Genomic DNA, 20,027 nt, shown 5'->3' with positions numbered 1-20,027 from the left:
ATCACACTGACTCATTAGCAGTTTCTGATTTATTACACCCTCGATGTCCCGAGGGCCGTTCAGGGGAACTGAATTCCCAGCCCTGCCCAGCCCCTGGTGACCCTGCCCAGCCCCAGCAGGCGCTGTCCCCATCACACAGCCTGGTGTCACCGTGCCTGTCCCCTCGGCAGGGCCCAGGCCAGGGGCTGCACCCCAGGGGGAGCCCAGCCTTGACCCAGGGCAGTGCTTGGCACAACACCCCACAGATAAGATAAGGATTAAAAAAGGTAAGGAAGGATAAAAATCAGTAAGGGGCACAATCCCAGATGTTTTCCCTTTCCCAGAGCTGGAGGCTGAGCCCCATGTCCACTTGGGAGGGCAGCACAGCAGCCCTGAAAGCTTTGAGAGCCCCCCCTGCGTCACCACTGGAGCGGTCCAGAACATGGAAAAGGTCCACAATTAAAAGAGTCATTTAAAAAATGTCAGCAGCTCCCTGGAGGAAGGATGGCTTGGCACTGGTCACTGTGACAGGGAACAGTTTTGTCCCACAGCCCGTGTGGGGCTGGGCTGGTGCTGCTCTGTCCATCTCGCCGTGGGACACGGGGACAGTCCCTCCCCGTGCCCAGGAGGGGCAGCTGGCTCCCAGGGACGGTGCTGGTGGCACTGGGGTGGCACAGGACGTTCAGCCCAAACTGGTGTCACTGGATGAGCCCGGTGCTCTCGGCAGTGCTGGTGAGGGGCTCTGCCCTGCTGCCCCCCAGCTCCGCTCCCCAGCTCCGCTCTGGGACAGCACAGGGGAGGCACAGTCAGGGCAAGGCTCACGTCCTGGCTCTGCCTAGCACAGAGGGAATTTTCTTCCCAGGAGCTGTTTCAGAGCTGTGTTTGGGTTCAGGATGAGGCTCCTGTTGATAACAGCCCGATGGCTCAGCTGCTGCTGAGCAGTGCTTGCACTAAGCCAAGGACTCCTCGGGTTCCAGGCTGCCCGGGCAGGGAGGAGCTGGCAGGGCAGAGCCAGGAGAGCTGCCCCGGTGCCCAGAGGGATGCTGCAGAGCACAGGGCACGGTGCTGGAGGAGGCACTGGGGGGATCTGGCCGAGGGCTGAGGGCCACTGCTCAGGGGCTGGCTGGGCATGGCTCAGAGGGTGGTGAGCAAGCGCCCTGTGCATCACTTGGTCTGGATATTCCTTTATGGTTATTGTAATTTTCCTTTTCTTTTCTGTCCTGTTAAGCTGCCTTCATCTCAGCCCAAGAGTTTTTACCTTTTCTCTGATCCTGTCCCACCCCTCTGCAGGGGGAGTGAAGGGCTCTGTGGTGCTGAGCTGCTGCTGGCTTGAACCACAGGAGCTCACCATGAATCCCCAAGGCTGGGGACACCCAATTCTTGGGACGGGCTCCAGCTCACCCTCCCAGGAGCCCCTGCAGTCCCCACTGTGCTGCTCTGCAGCTGGACAGGTCAAATCCCCACGGGTGTCCTCCAGAGCCACATTCACCCCATCCTGGGAGAGCAGCCAGAGCCTCACCTGCCTCCTCCCTGCTGGGGAAATGCTGGAATCCTTCTAAGTCTGCAGACAGGAGGACTTGGAGAACGGGGTCCTGAGGGCAGAGAAACCTGGGCTGGGGAGTGCTGGCCAATTCCCAGCCCCTGGAGCAGAGCCCCCAGCGCTTCCCAGCACCCCCAGCCATCCCAGAACGGGCACCCAGCCCTTCCCAGCATGGGCACCCAGCCATGCCAGCACCCCCAGCCATGCCAGCAGGAGCCCCCAGCCCATCCCAGCACCCCCAGCCCTTCCCAGCACCCCCAGCCCATCCCAGCACCCCCAGCCCTTCCCAGCATGGGCACCCAGCCATGCCAGCACCCCCAGCCATGCCAGCAGGAGCCCCCAGCCCATCCCAGCACCCCCAGCCCCAGCTGTGGGAGATGAAGGTGCTCGGGATGGTGACAGTGCTACCAAAGGAGAGGCCAGCACAGAGCCCAGGGAGCGCAGCTGGGCTGAGCCCATCGGCCCCACTCGCACCATGGCCAAGGTCCCACACACCTGCAGGCCACAGAAGGCCAGCGAGAGGCCGTGCCTGTGCAGCTCCTGCAGCAGCTCTGCCAGCCCCAGCAGCGCCGTGTAATCGATGCTGCTGACGTGGCTGCAGTCCAGCAGCACAGAGCGAGCTGGAGATGCTGCTGGGAGAGCACAGGGTCATGTCCAACACGTGCAGCAATGAGCAGCCCAGGGGTCCCAGCCCTCAGAGCCAGGGCAGGGCTGGCAGGGTGGGGCACACAGTCCTGGGTCTGGACAGCACCTGCCGCCCACGACAGTGATGCAGGAGGTGACAGCCGTGTCCCCAGGACAGGCCAGCAGCACTGTACCTGCCAGGGCACGGCTGCACACCGAGGCCCTGAGGTGCTCCACGGCTGGGAAGTGCAGGCTGCTCCCCAGCTGCACCAGCAGCACGGCCCCCTCTGACACCTGTGGGGGGACACAGGCACAGGGGCTCAGGGCTGTGCAGGGACAGCCACAGGAGCTCAGGGCTGTGCAGGGACAGCCACAGGGCTCAGGGCTGTCACCTCCCCGGGCAGGGACAGCCACAGGGCTCAGGGCTGTGCAGGGACAGCCACAGGGCTCAGGGCTGTCACCTCCCCGGGCAGGGACAGCCACAGGGGCTCAGGGCTGTGCAGGGACAGCCACAGGGCTCAGGGCTGTCACCTCCCCGGGCAGGGACAGCCACAGGGGCTCAGGGCTGTCACCTCCCCAGGCAGGGACAGCTCCCGTGTCACTCCCTGCCCTCCTGGGTGGAGTGGGAGGAGCAGGAGCCCCCATCCCTCAGGGAACCCCTCCTGCACTCAGCCCAGTGCCAGCAGGGCAGGGCAGTGATGCCTCCCTCTCCTGCTCTCCAGTCTGAGGATTTCCCCCTCCTCCTGCTCTTTTAAAGGGGTCCCTGTGCTGTGCCCGGGGCAGACTGGGGACAGCAAGAACAGGTCAGGAGCATCCTGCACCCAGCACCTCTCTGCCCTCAGGAGCTCCCTCCCAGCTCCCTGGCCCTGCCACGTCCAAGCGTGTGAGAAATGGATTTGTCAGAATTCTCAAAACCTGACAGAAAGCTCACACACTCCTGTACAAGTGTATGCAAACTCTGAGATAAGGTCTGCTGGCTTAGGAAGGCCATGGAATAGAGATGACATTGTTGAGAGAGAGATTGAATTAGAAACAAGTTTCAAACGATGGCCTTGCAAAAAGACCTGATATTTTAGAGAATTAGAACTGTGAGAGATGCATTGTAGCATTACATGGGGTAAAAATATAAGTGATTGGTGTCAGAAGTATTAGCAGCATTGTGTGGCAAAAGCTAATAGGCTGGAAAACATTTATAAGGGATTGTACCCAGGAAACAGGCTGGCTTCTGATGGAATGGCACTGAGTTTTACATCTCTTATGTCTCACCCTTCATCGGGACTGATAATGGAATAAAATCCTTTAAAAAGCTTCTCAGTTGTCTGTGAAAAGCTGGAAAAACCAACACAAGGGCAGGGGAGAAGCTCACCTTTATCGGGGGCCTGGCAATGGAGTAGAGCAGGAGAAGGCCAGACACCAGCACCCCAGCCACGATTCCATACTGCACCTCCCAGAAGCAGAGCAGGAAGGTCACACAGAGGGGCACGAGGTCCAGCCCTGCAAGGGAGAGAAGCCAGGCTGGGTGTGGCTGGTCCTGGGGCCACAGGGCACTCAGTGACAGCGCCAGCTCTGCATTACACACAGGTGGCTGCGGCAGCTTCGGTGGAGCTCGGGGTGGGAGCCCTGGGGAGGGGCTGTGAACTGTCCCCTCTGCATGACAAAGGACCCAGGAACCCTGGGCAGCCACATGGTGGGCACTTGAGAGTGATGGGACACTGAGAGACCATGATGGGACACTCAGCAGTGATGGGACACTCAGAGAGTGATGGGACATTCAGACAGTGATGGGACATTCAGACATGCTCAGAGACCATGATGGGACACTCAGAGACCATGATGGGACACTCAGCGAGTGATGAGTGATGGGACACTCAGACAGTGATGGGACATTCAGACCTGCTCAGAGACCATGATGGGACACTCAGAGACAATGATGGGACACTCAGAGATGGTGATGGGACACTCAGAGACCACCACCAGACTTTGCAATGTTTGTGAGGCGATAAAAGGAAAAAACCTTACAGGCTCCTTTGTTCTGGATCCCTCCTGAGAAACTCGAGCTGTCATTCTGTTATTTAGCTATGGCACCAGGATTAAATTATTTTAAGGATCTGCATGTCTGAGACTGCTATGGGAAACGTGGGGTAGAGCTGGAGAGGAGCCCTGCTGTGTGTGAGAGGGGCAGGGGCAGCCCTGCAGGGGCTCAGTCCCAGCTCAGGGGCTGGGTGTGACTGCCAGAGTGGCTCCTCATGGCTGCACTGGGGCATCGCCCTCACTCTTAACCCGCCAGAGCGTCCCGAAGATGCCAGCGTCGAACATGGGCACCACGGCCGAGATGATGACAGCAGCCAGCGCTGCTTTGGGGATGTAATAGAACAGAGAGGTCAGGTATGCCAGGGACAGCAGGACCAGGGCACCTGCGGGAGAGGAACCCTGAGCCACGGGCACCCGGCAACCAGGGGTACCCCACAGCCAGGGGTACCCAGCACCAGGGACACCCCACACCCAGGGGTACCCAACACCAGGGGTCCTGACAGCCAGGGGTACCCAACACCCAGGGAACCCCACACCCAGGGGTACCCCACACCCAGGGGTACCCAACACCCAGGGGTACCCAACACCCAGGGGTACCCAACACCAGGGACACCCCACACCCAAGGGTCCCGAAACCCAAGGGTCCCCAGCACCCAGGGGTCCCAAACACTCAGGGTTATCCCACACCCAAGGGTCCCCAGCACCCAAGGGTCCCCAGCACCCAAGGCAGGGCTGTACCTGTGACGAGCCCTCCCGCGGGGGTGCAGACCCCTGACTGGGCATTCACTGCTGTCCTGAAACACAAACGCACCGTGCCAGGCTGGGCAGGGCTGGGCGCTGCTCCTGCCCACTGCCCACACCCCACCCTGTCAGGGAGGGAGGATCATCAGCAAGCCCCTGCCTCCCAGCACTGCTCAGCAGGAAGGGAGGTGGCCCTCGAGGAAGGGAAGGTGGCCGCTGGGACACAGGCATAGCCCAGCCACCAGGGTGGGCTGCTGGGGACCAGGACACGAGCTCAGGGACCCAGTGGCACAGCACATCTGCCACTCAGGACCTTGCAGAGCTCCCTCACCACGCAGCCCCAGCGAGCGCCCTGCTCCCCACCCTGCTACTCACCGGCCAAAGCTGCCCGTGATGGGGTACGAGGAGACAAAGGAGCCCAGGACGTTGGCAACACCTGGGGAGACAAAGGAGAGGGGCTGGGGGGCACTGCTGTGTCTGTGTCCCCAGGAAAGGGGCTGGGCTGGCACTGCTGTGTCTGTGTCCCCTCCATGACCCTGCAGGAGTGACTCAGCCTGCTCTGGAAATTCCTGAGCTGAGAGAACGCCCGGGGTGGGGGCAGCATGCGAGGTAAGGAAGGGAGAAGCTCAGGTGAAGGAAGGGAGAAGCTCAGGTGGAGGCAGGACTGGCCAGATGGGGATCTCAGGCAGCCCAGGGGCTGTGGGACACCCCTGCCCTCCTGAGCAAGCAGCTCTTACCCAGAGCCAGCAGCTCCTGGTTGGGGTCAATCCTGTAACCATTCTGCGAGGCTGAAAGGAGATGCTGGCATTGGCCTGAGGCTCCCACAGGCACCTGCCACCCACATGGAGCAGCACCAGCAGTGATGGGACAGTGTGGGCCCTGTCCTGGCACCCTTGGGCACAGGAGCAGCCCGAGACAACGCTCCCCTCCTGGGCAAATTTCAGCTGGGCACCCCAAGGACCCCTCCTGCCAGCCCATGCTATGAACTGGAGCCCAGTGCCCCAAAAGGAACAGCACCTTCCCCAGCACCCCGAGCCCTGCAGAGAGCCCTCCCCAGCACCCCCAGCCCCGCAGAGACCCCCTGGGAGCACAGGGCAGGGCCCTGGCACAGCCCTACCAAAAGCCTTGGCGATGGCGACACTCTCCAGCAGCCCCATGAGCGGCACCACGGCCAGCCCGACCCCCATGTCCTGGAGGGAGGATCCAGGGGGGATCAGGGAGGGATCCAGGGAGGGTCAGGGGGGCTGGGAGCCTGCACAGGCAGCAGGGAGCAGGGCAGCCCCCGGGGAGTGGCAGCACCCACCTGCACCATGCTGGGGAAGGGGACGGTGCCATTGGGCACTGCCAGGGAGAAGCGTGGTGGCTGGAAGGCTGGCAGGCCCTGGGGGATGCTGCCCGTGAGCCTGAAGGGCTGGCAGCCCATCACCTGGAAGGAGTAGGCCACCAGCCCAGCAGACAGGACCACGAGGGCGTTGCGTGCTGCCAAAGTGGAGAGAGCAGCCATGAGCCCTGCCCGAGCCCAGGGCAGCAGGAGGGGACAGGAGATGGTACCCGAGCTGCTGGGCACTGCCCAGCCCTAGGAAGGGGACAGGAGATGGTACCCGAGCTGCTGGGCACTGCCCAGCCCTAGGAAGGGGACAGGAGATGGTACCCGAGCTCCTGGGCACTGCCCAGCCCTAGGAAGGGGACAGGAGATGGTACCCGAGCTGCTGGGCACTGCCCAGTCCTAGGAAGGGGGCAGGAGATGGTACCCGAGCTGCTGGGCACTGCCAGCCTTAGGAAGGGGACAGGAGATGGTACCCGAGCTGCTGGGCACTGCCCAGCCCTAGGAAGGGACACAGGGACAGGAGCCTGGGGACTTTTCCTCCCTGCCCCACCTCCAGGTCTTGGCCCCTGCCAGCCGTGCCTTTCCCAATTTCAGGCTCTGCCTTCCCTGACCCCAAGAGATGAGCCCGGGAGGGGACAGGGACAGCTGACACACCTGTGGCACAGATCCACACAATCAGGTGGCTGATCCTGACAGCCAGCGGTGCTGTGGGCACAGCCTGGGGCAGGTGGCTCTTCATGGCCCGCAGCCCTGCCAGCGCTGCCAGGCAGCTCAGCCCCAGCACAGCGTCCCCAGCCCTGCAAGAGGCACATCAGTGCCACCCCAAACACGCCCTGAGAGCTCCCACAGAGGCCAGGGCAGGGCGCTTGTGTCACAGCCGAGAAATCAGCCCCAGCTGTGACCCCAGGGATGGGGAGCAGGGCAGGGGGTGCTGACCTGGTCTCCCCAGTCCTCCTCAGTGTCTCGTAGACCTGCAGGAAGAACTGCCTCGGGATGCCCTGCAGCCCCAGGATGTTCTGTGCAGGCAGACAAAGCTGCTGAGAGCCCAGCCCAGCCCAGCCCCGTGACCGCAGCCATTAGCCAACACCGGCCTGGAGCTGCTGCCAGAGGCTCTGATTTGGGTTAACCACAAGGGAAGTGTGGCAGCCCAGCAGAGCCTCGGGTCCCTGCGAGGCCAGCGAGGGGCTCCCGGGGCTGCAAACCACCCCCAGCTTCCCAATTTGCAAACCCACCGTGCCAGAGAATTGCCCAGTGCCTCCTGCAGGTGACCAGTCCCATGTCCTGGTTTTACTGGTGTCCTGGATGCCACCAGCTGGTCACCAGCAGAGCGTGTTCAGCTCGGTCTGCTCCGAGCAGGGCGCTCAGGGACCCAGCAGAACCACGGGCAGGGGGTCCCGGGACCCCTGTGGGGCTCCTTCCCCCAGCACCAAGCACACGGCCCAGCCCGGTGCTGAATATCCCAGCTGCACGGCACCAGGAGAGAGCTGCAGAGGCAGCCAGGACAGGGCACGTCCTACCTTGACCTGGTTGAAGCTGATGGTGATGGAAGCAGCTGATGTAAACCCCTTAATGACCGGGCAGGAAATGAAATCCAGAAGGAATCCTGCATGGGATGGGAGGCAGTGAGCACGCTCCGGACCCCAGCGGGACAGCAGGACAGTCCCAGTGTCCCAGAGAGCAGAGAGGAGGAAGGAACGACTCCAGGCTGTGCAGCAACATCCTAAACACATCAGTGCACGGCAAGGGCATCTCACCGAGGCGCAGGAGCCCCATGGCCAGCTGAATGCAGCCGGACAGGAAGGCGAGCAGGACGGCATAGGCGGGCTGCTGGAAGGCGTACGAGGAGACCAGCAGGGACATGATGGCCGTGGGCCCCAGCGTCACGTCCTTGGCCGTGCCCAGGAGGCAGTACACGAAGCAGCCCATGAAGGAGGAATAGAGGCCGTACTGCAGGGGGACAGAAGGGGCACTGGCACAGCCCTGGGAGCCGGGAGAGGCCGGACACGTCCCGGCTCACCCCGGCCGGAGCTCCGCGGGTCCCGGTGCTGGCCCGGTACCCACCTGCAGCGGCAGCCCGGCCAGCTCGGCGTAGGCCAGCGCCTGGGGCACGGCGGTGAGCCCCACGGCCAGCCCGGCCAGCGCGTCCAGCGGCAGCCAGGCCCGCGAGTACCGCGGGAGCCAGCGCAGCACCGGCAGCGCCGGGCGCGGGCACCGGGACCCGGGCATGGCCCGGACCCCGCGGGCCGGTACCGGGGGCGGAGCGGGACCCCCACGGTCGGTACCGGGGAGGAGCGGGACCCCCGCGGTCGGTACCGGGGAGGAGCGGGAGCCCCGCGGTCGGTACCGGGGAGGAGCGGGAGCCCCGCGGTCGGTACCGGGGAGGAGCGGGACTCCGCGGAGCCGCCGGTGCCAGCCCGGCACAGCCCGCGGCTCCGCCCGCCCCGGATCTGAGCGGCCGGGACGCCTCATGTGACCGGGGTGAGGAGGAGCCGGGGCGGCCGGAGGAGCCGCCGAGCCCCGCTGCCGGTGCTGGTGCTGCTGCCGGTACCGGTACCGGTACCATGCGGCCCTGGGCGCTGCTGCTGCTGCTGCTGCTGCTGGGCGCGCTCCCGCCCGGCGGAGCCGCGGCCCCGGCCCGGAATGTGCTGCTGCTCCTGGGTGAGTGCGGCCCGGCCCCGGAACCGGCCCGGACCCCCCTGCCCGGGGCTGGGCGCTGGGGGCATCCCGGGGACGGGAAGGAGGGACGGTCCCGGGCTCCGCTGCATCCCCTCCGCAGCACCGATCGGGGCACCCGCAGCCAGGGGATGCTCCCGGTGTCATCAGTGTCCCTCGAGCCCGGTCAGGGACACCCCGGGCTGACCTTAGGGACACCCCCGGGCCGACCCCAGGGACACCCCCGGGCTGACCTTAGGGACACCCCCGGGCTGACCCCAGGGACACCCCGGGCTGACCTTAGGGACACCCCCGGGCTGACCCCAGGGACACCCCGGGCTGACCTTAGGGACACCCCCGGGCTGACCCCAGGGACACCCCGGGCTGACCTTAGGGACACCCCCGGGCTGAGCTCAGGGACACCCCCGGGCTGACCCCTCTCCCGTCCCGCAGCCGATGACGGCGGCTTCGAGAGCGGCGCCTACAACAACTCGGCCATCCGCACGCCCAACCTGGACGCGCTGGCCCGGCGCGGTTTGGTGTTCCAGAACGCCTTCACCTCCGTGAGCAGCTGCTCCCCGAGCCGGGCCAGCATCCTGACCGGCTTACCCCAGGTAGGGGCACCTGCGGCACCAGGCCGGGACTGCCAGCCCATGGCAGGAGTCATGGGCACGGCTGCACGGGTTTCAGGGCTGGGCTGGCAGCCCTGGTCTGACCGTGCCGTGTCCCCACAGCACCAGAACGGGATGTACGGGCTGCACCAGGACGTGCATCACTTCAACTCCTTCGATGGCGTGAGGAGCCTGCCCCAGCTGCTCAGCCACGCTGGCGTCCGGACAGGTAGGAGCTGAAGGAGCTGGGACAGGCAGGAGCTGGGACAGGAGCTGAGACAGGAGCTGGGATAGGCAGGAGCTGGGACAGGAGTTGGGACAGGCAGAGAACTGGGACAGGAGCTGGGACAGGAGCTGAGACAGGAGCTGGGACAGGCAGGAGCTGAGACAGGAGCTGGGACAGGAGCTGGGACAGGAGCTGGGACAGGCAGGAGCTGAGACAGGAGTTGAGACAGGCAGGAGCTGGGACAGGAGTTGGGACAGGCAGAGAACTGGGACAGGAGCTGAGACAGGCAGGAGCTGGGACAGGAGCTGGGACAGGAGCTGGGACAGGCAGGAGCTGAGACAGGAGCTGGGATAGGCAGGAGCTGAGACAGGAGCTGGGACAGGAGCTGGGACAGGAGCTGGGACAGGCAGGAGCTGAGACAGGAGCTGGGATAGGCAGGAGCTGAGACAGGAGCTGGGACAGGAGTTGGGACAGGAGCTGAGACAGGAGCTGGGACAGGCAGGAGCTGAGACAGGAGCTGGGACAGACAGGAGCTGGGACAGGAGCTGGGATAGGCAGGAGCTGGGACAGGAGCTGGGATAGGCAGGAGCTGGGACAGGAGTTGGGACAGGCAGAGAACTGGGACAGGAGCTGGGACAGGAGCTGGGACAGGCAGGAGCTGGGACAGGAGCTGGGATAGGCAGGAGCTGAGACAGGAGTTGGGACAGGAGCTGGGACAGGCAGGGAGCACTAAACCAAACCCCACTGACAGAGCTCCCTGGACCTCTGGCTGTCCCTGCAGAGAGGAGACAGCACATCCTCCCTGCACTGCTCCTGGCACAGCAGCTGTCTGCATTCTCACAGGGATAATTGGGAAGAAGCACGTGGGGCCAGGGGCCGTGTACCCCTTTGACTTTGCCTACACTGAGGAGAACAGCTCGGTCCTGCAGGTGGGGAGAAACATCACCCGGATCAAGGAGCTCGTCCGGCGCTTCCTGCAGAGCCAGGACGAGAGGTGAGGCTGCCCCCTTGTCCTGGGAAGGGCTGCACTGAAGATGTGTCCCCATGGCCCAGCTGGTCACAGACAGGGTCCCCCCATATCCACATTAGGTGGGGGAGTCCCGCTGACCCCAGCTCGCCGTGGCACAGCCCAGGGAGGTCTCTGGGCACCCCTTTGCTTCACCACCTCCACACCCCCCCTTTCCATCCCTAGGCCTTTCTTCCTCTATGTTGCCTTCCACGACCCTCACCGCTGCGGGCACTCCCAGCCCCAGTATGGGCCCTTTTGTGAGAAATTCGGCAATGGACAGAGCGGGATGGGCTGGATCCCTGACTGGAAGCCACAGATTTACCACCCGGAGCAGGTGCAGGTGAGAACCTGTGGGGATGTGTGGGGCTGCACATGGTGGCATCCTCTGATGGAGCCAGGGCTGGCCCCACCCTGTCACTGTCCCCAGTGTCACAGCAAGAGCTGGTGAAGGCACAGGGGCCTGTGTCAGCCACGTGCCCCTTGCCCTGTGTCTGTTTAGGTCCCTCCCTTTGTCCCGGACACGCCGGCTGCCCGGGAGGACCTGGCTGCCCAGTACACGACCATCGGGCGCATGGACCAAGGTGGGAGCTGTGGCCAGGCTGGGGCTGAGCTCTGAGCCCCTCCCTGCCCCCGAGCTCTGTCCCTGCTCTCACAGGGATCGTGGCCAGGCTGGGGCTGAGCTCTGAGCCCCTCCCTGCCCCCTGAGCTCTGTCCCTGCTCTCACAGGGATCGTGGCCAGGCTGGGGCTGAGCTCTGAGCCCCTCCCTGCCCCCTGAGCTCTGTCCCTGCTCTCACAGGGATCGGGCTGGTCCTGCAGGAGCTGCACCACGCCGGTTTCCTCAACAGCACCCTGGTGATCTACACCTCCGACAACGGCATCCCCTTCCCCGGGGGCAGGACCAACCTGTACCGCTCGGGCACCGCCCAGCCGCTGCTGCTCTCCTCCCCCGAGCACCCGCAGCGCTGGGGGCAGGTCAGCCCGGCCTTCGCCTCCCTCCTGGGTAAGAGCTGTGCCTGGGGCTGTGGGCTGCTCCCCACCCTCCCTGCACCACATCTCGGGGTCCTGGCGCTGGGAGCAGCCCCGAGCCCTCAGCATTGGCAGGGCCAGTGCAGGGAAGGGAGAGGAGGGAGGACAGAACAGGGTCCCCTGCAGGGACACCATCCCCAGGGACCTTTCTGCCCCTTCTGGGGCTGAGTTTCCTCCCACAGTGCCTGTCCCTGCTCTCACCCTTTTCCTCCCCTGCAGACCTGACGCCGACCATTCTGGACTGGTTCTCCATCCCCTACCCTGCTTACAGCATCTTTGGCAAGAGGCAGGTGCGGCTCACTGGAAAGTCTCTCCTGCCGGCCCTGGAGGCAGAGCAGCCCTGGGCCACCGCCTTCATGAGCCAGAGCCAGCACGAGGTGACCATGTACTACCCCATGCGAGCCGTGCAGCACCGCCAGTTCCGCCTCGTCCACAACCTCAACTACAAGATGCCCTTCCCCATCGACCAGGACCTGTACGTGTCGCCCACCTTCCAGGACGTGCTGCAGCGCACGCGGGCGGGGCAGCCCACGCACTGGAACAGGAGCCTGCAGCAGTACTACTACCGCCCCCGCTGGGAGCTATTCGACTGCAGCCGGGACCCTGCCGAGAGCCACAACCTGGCCCCCGAGCCGCGCTACGGCGCCGTGCTGCAGCTGCTGAGGGCACAGCTGCTGGGCTGGCAGTGGGACACCGGCGACCCCTGGGTGTGCGCCCCCGACGCTGTGCTGGAGGAGAAACTGAGCCCCCGGTGCCAGCCGCTGCACAACGAGCTGTGAGGGGCACCTGTGCCCACACAGGGCCGTGCTCCCGTGGGGCAGGGACAACACCTGTGCCCCCACAGTGCTCCCATGGGGCTCAGACCCCACCTGTGCCCCCACAGTGCTCCCGTGGGGCAGGGACAACACCTGTGCCCCCACAGTGCTCCCATGGGGCTCAGACCCCACCTGTGCCCCCACAGTGCTCCCGTGGGGCAGGGACAACACCTGTGCCCCCACAGTGCTCCCATGGGGCTCAGACCCCACCTGTGCCCCCACAGGGCTGTGTTCCTGTGGGGCTTGAACCCCACCTGTGCCCCCACAGTGCTCCCATGGGGCTCAGACCCCACCTGTGCCCCTACAGGGCTGTGGGGCTCCAAGCCCACCTGTGCCCCGACTGCTGTGGGGCTCAGACCCCACCTGTGCCCCCACAGTGCTATGTTCCCATGGGGCTCAGACCCCACCTGTGCCCACACAGGGCTGTGTTCCCATGGGGCACGATGGGCTGGTCCCCAAATCCTGGGTGACACCGCGAGGCTCTGCCCTCTGCTGCCAACACCGCCTGGCCCCACGGCACTGAGGATTCCTGGTGCCTTGGGTCTCAGCCAGAGGAGCCAAAGGGCCAAGCTGCCCCTCAATAAAGCCTCTGGAGGATAAGGATCCATTTTCACCTGGAACTGAGCACGGCCCTGCAGCAGCCCCCAGCTTAGAGGCAGTAGGACAGGCCAAGGGCCTCTGTGGCACAGCCAAGGCTGCAGGAACAGCTGGGGGCCCCCAGTGCTCTGGGAAATGGGGAAAGCCCTCAAGGGGCACAGGGGGTCCCACTGGAGACCTCCAGGCAGGGACAGAGCTGGGGTGTCCCAGCTGGGGACAGGGGGCTGGGGATATTCAGGGCCAGGAGAGGGGACAAGGACACGGCTTGGGGCTGCTCCCAGCACACAGCAGCTTTATTCACAGCACTGCTCCCTCAGCCCCGGCACATCCTCCTCCCCAAAACCACAGCCAGCAAACTCCCTGCACTCTGTGCCCCAGTTACCAGTCCCCCAGGGTAACTGGTTTGCTGTCTCACAAGGCACTTGGGTCTTTTTTCCCAATTTGATGATGGTGAGGTTTTCCCTGTCCCTGGGGGCTGTGCAAGCCCCCCCTCCCTCTGCCAGTCCAGTGCACACCCCTCCATCAGCCAGAGGGAGAACAAGCCCAGGAGTGTGGGAAGAGCAGGGACAGCTCAGGGTACAGGGGATGGGATGGATTTGGCCTCGGATTCCAGGGGAGCAGCACAGGCTCTCCCTGTGACCCACGCTGGTCAGGACCAGGAGATCACAAACTGCTCCCACATGGGCAGCGACACAGGGACTCTCAGCACCTGAGGGGAGAAGGAAGGTGAGAGCCAGCCAGGGGTGTCAGAGCCCAGGGAAGTCCTGCCCCTCACAGAGCCACAGCCTGGCACAGTGCTGGCCCCACAGCTGCACTCCAGGTCCCTTCCTGGCCACCAGCCCTGCCCAGGCTGGGAGTCAGCACTCACCTGGGTGTCACTGCGGTAGGAGAAGTCCCTGACGATGGCACCGTTGGCCAGGACTCGCCGGGGAGGGCTGGTGACCCCCAGCACGGTGACAGCCTCCAGCAGGACCCCGTCCAGGTGGGCACTGGCCCGCAGCAGCTGGCTGAGCACGGCATCCTGGGCACACAGGGAGGGCACCCAGTGCTCCCAGCCACCCCTCGTGCACCCACCAGGGCACACAGGGAGGGCACCCTGTGCTCCCAGCCACCCCTCGTGCACCCAGGGCACACAGGGATGGCACCCTGTGCTCCCAGCCACCCCTCGTGCACCCACCAGGGCTTCTCCAGGTGCCCCACCACACCTCCTGCCCCTCTGCTGCCCACAGAGCAGACACAGGTGTGCCAGGGCCACCAGGAGCCCTGGCCAGCCCCTGCCAGCAGCTCCCCGTGCTCACGCTGGAGGCCAGGAAGAGGAGCTCGGTGTAGTCGCCCCTCTCAAAGCTCTCCCAGCTCTCCCCATCGTCCCAGAACAGCTCTCCCCTGGCGAAGCCATCCGGGGTCAGCGCCACCACCAGGGCCATGCCCTTCCCACGGGACTGGGCAGTGCTGAAGGCAGGTTCCTGGGGCACAGGGCAGGCACAGCTCAGGGCACTGCCACAGCTGTGCCCCCAGCCCTGCAGCCACTGGCACTGTCCTGGCAGCGGTGTGGGCACTGCCACCCCCCCAGGCTGCTCAGACAGGTCACTGTGGTGTCACCACGGGGCAGAGGGGACTCACCTGCAGGGGCAGGATGTGCCCTGCACGGACATGGACGTTGATGGTGTCCAGGGGCGCTGGCAGGAGGATCCACTGCCCTTTGCTGTGGATGGTGGAGTCCTACACGGGGACAAAGAGAGGAAAGAGCAGGCACAAGGTGCCCCAGTGCCAGAGTCCTCAAATGGCCACCAGGAAAGGCAGGTGAGACACCAGACCCACAGACAGCCCCAGGGGGCCGGTGGGGTGCAGGAATGGGCACGAGGTGCCACAGCAAAGCAGGAGCACCCACCCCTGTGAGGCTGTACCACGTCCCTGCTGGGAAGTAGCCGCTGACTTTGCTCTGTCCTGCCTCCAGCACGGGGGTGATGAGCAGCCCCCCGCCCCACAGGAGCTGGCGGTCCACGGTCCACGTGTTGGGGTCTGTGGGGAACCTGGGGAAGGAGGGGAGGGAGGGCAGCACCAGGACACCCTGCAGGCACTCCCGGTGAGCCCCGGCGGGGCTGGCACTCACTCGAGGAACAGGGGCCGTGCCACGGTCTGCCCAGCGCTGTGGGCCCGGTGGAACAGCGTGTAGAGGAAGGGCAGCAGGGAGTAGCGGAGGCGCAGGGCGTTCCTCATGGCAGCCTGCGCGGGCGGGCTGAAGGCAAAGGGCTCCTGCGGCTGCGGGAGGGGAACGGCCCCAGGGGATGCTCAGCCAAGGTGGGGAGGGGAACGGCCCCAAGGGAGGGGAACGGCCCCAGCAAAGGGAGGGGAACGGCCCCAGGGGATGCTCAGCCCACGTGGGGAGGAAGGCAGGGCACATTTCAGGGATGCAGAATGGACTCTCCCAGCCGTGGGGGCACACAGCCCTGCCTCTGAAGCAGCCACCTTCCCACGCTGGCAGGGCAGCCCCGGCTGGGCCCAGAGCCCCCTGCCCGGCAGGTGGGGGCTGCCAGGGCTCACCCGGGTGCCGTGGTCGTTGTGGTTCCTCATGAAGGGGTAGAAGGCTCCCAGCTGGGTCCAGCGCACGCACAGCTCCTCGCTGGTGTCGCCCAGGAAGCCGCAGATGTCGGCACCCACCAGAGGCACCCCGAAGAGGTTGAAGAGCAGCACCTCTGCAGAGGGCACAGAGGGCACCAGGGCTCTGCAGCAGCCGGGCACGGAGCCTGTGGAGACGGCCCTGGCTGTGGGGGCAAGGGGGAGCAGGGCTGTGAGTGCAGGCCCGGTGCCCACAGGTACATCCACATACCTGGTATGGAGTAGTAGAGCTGCTGCCAGTCGCTGCCCACATCCCCTGTCCAGTGCCCGGCGTAGCGGCCGTGCCCGGCGAAGGTGGAGCGGGAGATGACGAAGGGACGCTTGCCCCGCACCCTCAGCAGAGCACTGGGAGCGGGAGGGGTCTGCTCAGCACCCCCAGCTCCCACAGGGCTCCCACAGGGCCCTGCGCTCCACACCAAGCCCTCACCCAGCACCCACACTGCCCACGCTGGGTCTCTCCCAGCTCTGCACCCCAGCGTGTGCAGGAGCTGTGGCAGGAGCTCCAGGCTCACTTGTGGGAGGCGATGGCCTCGGTCAGCCCGTACAGGCTGTGCAGGTTGTAGTGAGAGGACAGGTACTGCTGGCTGGAGGCACAGATGGTCCCGGCCTGCAGGCGGCCCCCGAACACACCTGCAGGGGAGAGATGGAGCTCAGAGCACCCCCGGGCTCCTCCCGGCTTCCCCAGAGCCCTGGGCAGGGCTGGAACCCCCTCCTGTACCTGGCACATAGGGGGGATGCTCCAGGTTGTTGTTGGGGCAGCCATCCTGGGAGCCCTCCACGAAGTTGGACGGCTCGTTCATGTCCTGGGAGGGAAGGAAAGGACAGGATGGCCCTGGTGCCAGCAGAGTGCAGGGCAGGAGCCAGGGCCAGCAGCTGCACAGGGCCACTCACAAGCCACATGCCATCGAAGGGCACTTGTTCGTGGAAGTCCTTCACCATGTCGTGCCACCACTCGTGAGTCTCTGGGTTGGTGAAGTCTGGGAACACGGTGGGGCCTGGCCAGACCTGCAGGAGGGAGAGCGTTGGACAGAGCCCCCACCTTCCACCACGGCCCCCCAAAAGTTTCCCCCTCACTCTGGGGGTCCTGCAGCCACGCAAGCCCTGTCTGTGGGCACAGGGGCTGCTCCCCACACGCACCTTCCCGACCAGGGGCTGCCCCGTGGCGTTTCTGATGAACACCCCTCGCCTCAGGCCCTCGTCGTAGGGCTTGTAGGTGCCAGGGGGCCCCGAGCTGCTGATCCCAGCGTCCTGGAAGGGCACAAAGCCAGGGCAACAGCAGGGAACAGCCAGCCCTGCCCTCATCACCACCCTGGGGCAGCTGAAGCTGCGCCAGCCTGCCTGTGCAACTCACCACGATCATGATGTACCTCAGCCCGCGGCTGTGGAAGTCCCGCACCATCTCTGGGTAGTCCCTGAAGCTTTTCTTGTTGAAGGTGAAATCCCTCTTGGCATCTGCGTAATCCAGGTCGTTCCACTGCACATCCTGTGGATGGAGGCACCGTGGCTGGGGCTGGAGCAGGGACCTCTCATGCTGCTGTGGCACCCAGGAAGCCCCTCAGGCCCCCACAGCCCCAGGAGCAGCCCAGACCCACCAGGGGGAAGCGAGCTGCTGTCATGTTGGCCACCACCTGCCGGGTGATGTCCGTGGAGGAGTAGCCCCAGCGGCACAGGTGGAAGCCCAGGCCCCAGTACGGGGGCATGAAGGGGAACCCTGGAGGGCAGAGAGTGGGTGCTGGCAGGGATGGCCCAGCCCTGGGCCCCCCCAGAGCCCTGCTGGGCCACCCCAGAGCCCTCTGGGCCACCCCAGAGCCCTGCAGTGCCCCCTGAGCCCTGCAGGGCCCCGTGGCTCACAGCATCCCAGCCATGGCTCAGCCATACCAACCACATCCAGGTACTGCCGCACCACACTCTTGGGGTCAGGGCCCAGGAAGATGTAGAAGTCCAGGATCCCTCCTGTCGTGCGCCAGGTCAGGGCCGGGCTGGGCTGCAGGAGCACGTCTGGGGAAGCACAAGGGCCAGGGGAGGAAGCTGAGGATGGGGACAGGGCCAGGCCCACGCCCGGTGCCCCACGGGACTCACCCATGGCGTTGCTGTTCAGCAGAAAGACACCATGGGCTGAACCATCGTCCTCCATCACCAGGTAGAAAGGGTGGGAGCCGTAGAGGTTGACGTGGGGCTGGAGTAGAGCACGGTGTGGTGCCAGTGAGGCTCTGCTGCAGACCCCCACACCCACCTGACTGCCCCGGCCTCGGGTCAGGAGCACTGGCTGCAGGTGCCAGCCCAGGGCTGTGCTCCCAACTCTGTCACCTCAGCTGAGCCCTGTCCTGAGCCAGAGCCCTGCAAACGCTCCCAGGCAGCTCAGAGCTCCAGGGGGACAAACCTGGGCTGAGGACAAGGGTCCCATGGGTTTGCCCAGTGTTATGGCCGAGGCCCAGAGCTGAACCAGCACACACACATCTCCCCAGCCCCAGGAGAGGCCACAGGGCCACCCCAGGAGCTCGGATGAATCTGTGTCCCCTTCCCTCAGCCCCGCTCCGTACCGCAGGTGCCATGTCCCGATTCCAGAGGGTGACCCTGGTCCATGCTGTGTCAAGGAACAGCGGTGTCAGGTGCTCCCCCAGCCCCGAAATGAAATGGGAGGGCAGGGAGGTGGAGATCTGCAGGAACTGGTCTGTGAAGAAGAGGGGTGCGACCGTGGTGTTCAGCCTGCGGAGAGAGAGGGAGGCTCGGCCAGCAGCTGGGAGGGAGGCACCGAGCAGGGGCCACCGCTGCTGGGCAGGACGCGGGCGCTCATCACCACGGGAAATGAAAACAAGTTTTGGGTGAGCTCTGAGATTGCTGGGTCCCTGTCCAGCCACGGAACTGCAGAGGGAGTGAAAGTAAAGCCCCGACAGCCACCGCATGCTGTAACCGGAGCGTCCCTGCAGCCGTGCCGGCACTGCGGGGCTGTGCGGGTTCCCATCCCGAATCCCGAGGCGGGCTCAGGGCACTCACAGGACTCTCCCATTGCGCTGCCGGCACACGACGAGGCCGAAGGGCTCCTGGCTGACCTGCAGCCCGTACAGCGTGGCCGGGGCTCGGCCGTGCACCCGCGGCGTGGCCAGCGGCACCTCATAGCGCGGCCGGGCCGGGTCCCGGAGCTGCGGGGAGAGCGGTCAGGGGGGAACGGGCACCGGGTCCCGGGGCTGCGGGGAGAGCGGTCAGGGGGAACGGGCACCGGGGCTGCGGGGAGAGCGGTCGGGGGAACAGGCACCGGGGCTGTGGGGAGAGCGGTCAGCGGGGAACGGGCACCGGGTCCTGGAGCTGCGGGGAGAGCGGTCAGCGGGGAACGGGCACCGGGGCTGCGGGGAGAGCGGTCAGCGGGGAACGGGCACCGGGGCTGTGGGGAGAGCGGTCAGCGGGGAACGGGCACCGGGGCTGTGGGGAGAGCGGTCAGCGGGGAACGGGCACCGGGGCTGCGGGGAGAGCGGTCAGCGGGGAACGGGCACCGGGCCCCGGAGCTGCGGGGAGAGCGGTCAGGGGGGAACGGGCACCGGGGCTGTGGGGAGAGCGGTCAGGGGGGAACGGGCACCGGGGCTGTGGGGAGAGCGGTCAGCGGGGAACGGGCACCGGGCTCCGTCGGGCCGGGCCGCACCGTGAAGCGCAGGCGGGCCGGGGTCTCCAGCGCCAGCTCCAGCCGCAGCTCGTCCACCGCTGCCGGCAGGAAGGCGGCGGCCTCGCGGCGCAGGCGGGCGGAGAAGCCGCTCTCGGTGGCCGTCAGGTTCTCGGCGCGGTAGCTGCGGTAGCCGCGGGGGAAGAAGCACCAGGGCGGGCCGGGCGCGGAGCGGGGCCCGGGCCCGGGGCTGTAGCAGCAGCCCCGCGCCTCGCAGCCCGCCCGCGACAGGAGCCGCTCGGGGCCGCAGTCGAAGCGGCCGCCCGGGGACACCTCGCAGGCGGCAGCGCTGGGGCCCCGCGCCGAGGCCGGGACCGGGAGCAGCAGCGCCAGCAGCGCGGCCGCCAGCCCCGGGCCCGGCCCCATGGCCCGGCCTGCGCTCCTGGCAGCGGGGACGCACCGGAACCGGCACCGGCACCGCGCGGCCCCTTCGCCGCCCCGGAGCCACCCGGCCCCGCTGCTGCCGGGGCTGGGCCGCCCCCACGCCGGGAAATCGGGATCCACCGGGGCGGGGCGGGGAGGCGGAGCTGCTTGGGGCAGAGAAAGTGAAACGTAAACAGAAACATACCGAAAGGTTACA

The 20,027-nt window shown here is 65.8% G+C and overlaps 3 protein-coding genes across 3 annotated transcripts; 1 reads left to right on the top strand and 2 right to left on the bottom strand.

The window, feature by feature from the left end:
• Window positions 1–8,711, bottom strand: SLC26A11 (solute carrier family 26 member 11). The gene is made up of 16 exons (XM_066565888.1): window positions 8,304–8,711; window positions 7,997–8,189; window positions 7,760–7,845; window positions 7,179–7,258; window positions 6,897–7,039; window positions 6,219–6,394; window positions 6,033–6,105; window positions 5,653–5,703; window positions 5,291–5,351; window positions 4,913–4,968; window positions 4,417–4,557; window positions 3,510–3,637; window positions 2,338–2,437; window positions 2,015–2,148; window positions 1,499–1,571; window positions 1–760 (listed from the first exon to the last, which is right to left on the bottom strand). Exons 1-16 carry the CDS (start codon window positions 8,709–8,711, stop codon window positions 678–680), a joined length of 1,986 nt encoding a protein of 661 aa, XP_066421985.1. The 3' UTR covers window positions 1–677.
• Window positions 8,712–8,756: 45 nt separating this feature from the next.
• Window positions 8,757–13,185, top strand: SGSH (N-sulfoglucosamine sulfohydrolase). The gene is made up of 8 exons (XM_066565836.1): window positions 8,757–8,900; window positions 9,348–9,508; window positions 9,629–9,734; window positions 10,575–10,725; window positions 10,924–11,080; window positions 11,240–11,321; window positions 11,538–11,741; window positions 11,987–13,185. Exons 1-8 carry the CDS (start codon window positions 8,804–8,806, stop codon window positions 12,544–12,546), a joined length of 1,518 nt encoding a protein of 505 aa, XP_066421933.1. The 5' UTR covers window positions 8,757–8,803; the 3' UTR covers window positions 12,547–13,185.
• Window positions 13,186–13,454: 269 nt separating this feature from the next.
• GAA (alpha glucosidase) lies at window positions 13,455–19,813 on the bottom strand. The gene is made up of 19 exons (XM_066565821.1): window positions 19,430–19,813; window positions 18,790–18,935; window positions 18,336–18,501; window positions 17,875–17,971; window positions 17,674–17,793; window positions 17,388–17,506; window positions 17,147–17,278; window positions 16,933–17,043; window positions 16,687–16,800; window positions 16,514–16,598; window positions 16,308–16,425; window positions 16,007–16,140; window positions 15,721–15,872; window positions 15,290–15,438; window positions 15,068–15,209; window positions 14,800–14,898; window positions 14,478–14,642; window positions 14,048–14,200; window positions 13,455–13,888 (listed from the first exon to the last, which is right to left on the bottom strand). Exons 1-19 carry the CDS (start codon window positions 19,811–19,813, stop codon window positions 13,829–13,831), a joined length of 2,646 nt encoding a protein of 881 aa, XP_066421918.1. The 3' UTR covers window positions 13,455–13,828.
• Between the last annotated feature and the right edge of the window lie 214 nt (window positions 19,814–20,027).

This window comes from Molothrus aeneus, chromosome 26, assembly GCF_037042795.1.
Source record: "Molothrus aeneus isolate 106 chromosome 26, BPBGC_Maene_1.0, whole genome shotgun sequence".
In the NCBI taxonomy this organism is placed as follows: Eukaryota; Metazoa; Chordata; class Aves; order Passeriformes; family Icteridae; genus Molothrus; species Molothrus aeneus.
Note: the sequence above shows the minus strand (reverse complement) of the source record. Positions and strands in the feature narration are given on the sequence as shown.

What these genes read in the sequence shown, in the direction of transcription:
- SGSH (XM_066565836.1), top strand. Translation starts at nt 8,804, where the DNA reads ATGCGGCCCTGGGCGCTGCTGCTGCTGCTGCTGCTGCTGGGCGCGCTC. An exon ending in CTGCAGAGCCAGGACGAGAG is followed by an intron (nt 10,726 to 10,923) that starts GTGAGGCTGCCC and finishes TTCCATCCCTAG; the next exon opens with GCCTTTCTTCCTCTATGTTG. An exon ending in ACCACCCGGAGCAGGTGCAG is followed by an intron (nt 11,081 to 11,239) that starts GTGAGAACCTGT and finishes GTGTCTGTTTAG; the next exon opens with GTCCCTCCCTTTGTCCCGGA.
- SLC26A11 (XM_066565888.1), bottom strand. Translation starts at nt 8,711, where the DNA reads ATGAGGCGTCCCGGCCGCTCAGATCCGGGGCGGGCGGAGCCGCGGGCT. An exon ending in GACGCTCTGGCGGGTTAAGA is followed by an intron (nt 3,638 to 4,416) that starts GTGAGGGCGATG and finishes TCTCCCTTGCAG; the next exon opens with GGCTGGACCTCGTGCCCCTC. An exon ending in TGGCCTTCTGTGGCCTGCAG is followed by an intron (nt 1,572 to 2,014) that starts GTGTGTGGGACC and finishes CTCTGCCCTCAG; the next exon opens with GACCCCGTTCTCCAAGTCCT.
- GAA (XM_066565821.1), bottom strand. Translation starts at nt 19,813, where the DNA reads ATGGGGCCGGGCCCGGGGCTGGCGGCCGCGCTGCTGGCGCTGCTGCTC. An exon ending in GCAGTACCTGGATGTGGTTG is followed by an intron (nt 17,507 to 17,673) that starts GTATGGCTGAGC and finishes TCTGCCCTCCAG; the next exon opens with GGTTCCCCTTCATGCCCCCG. An exon ending in CCTACCGCAGTGACACCCAG is followed by an intron (nt 13,889 to 14,047) that starts GTGAGTGCTGAC and finishes TTCTCCCCTCAG; the next exon opens with GTGCTGAGAGTCCCTGTGTC.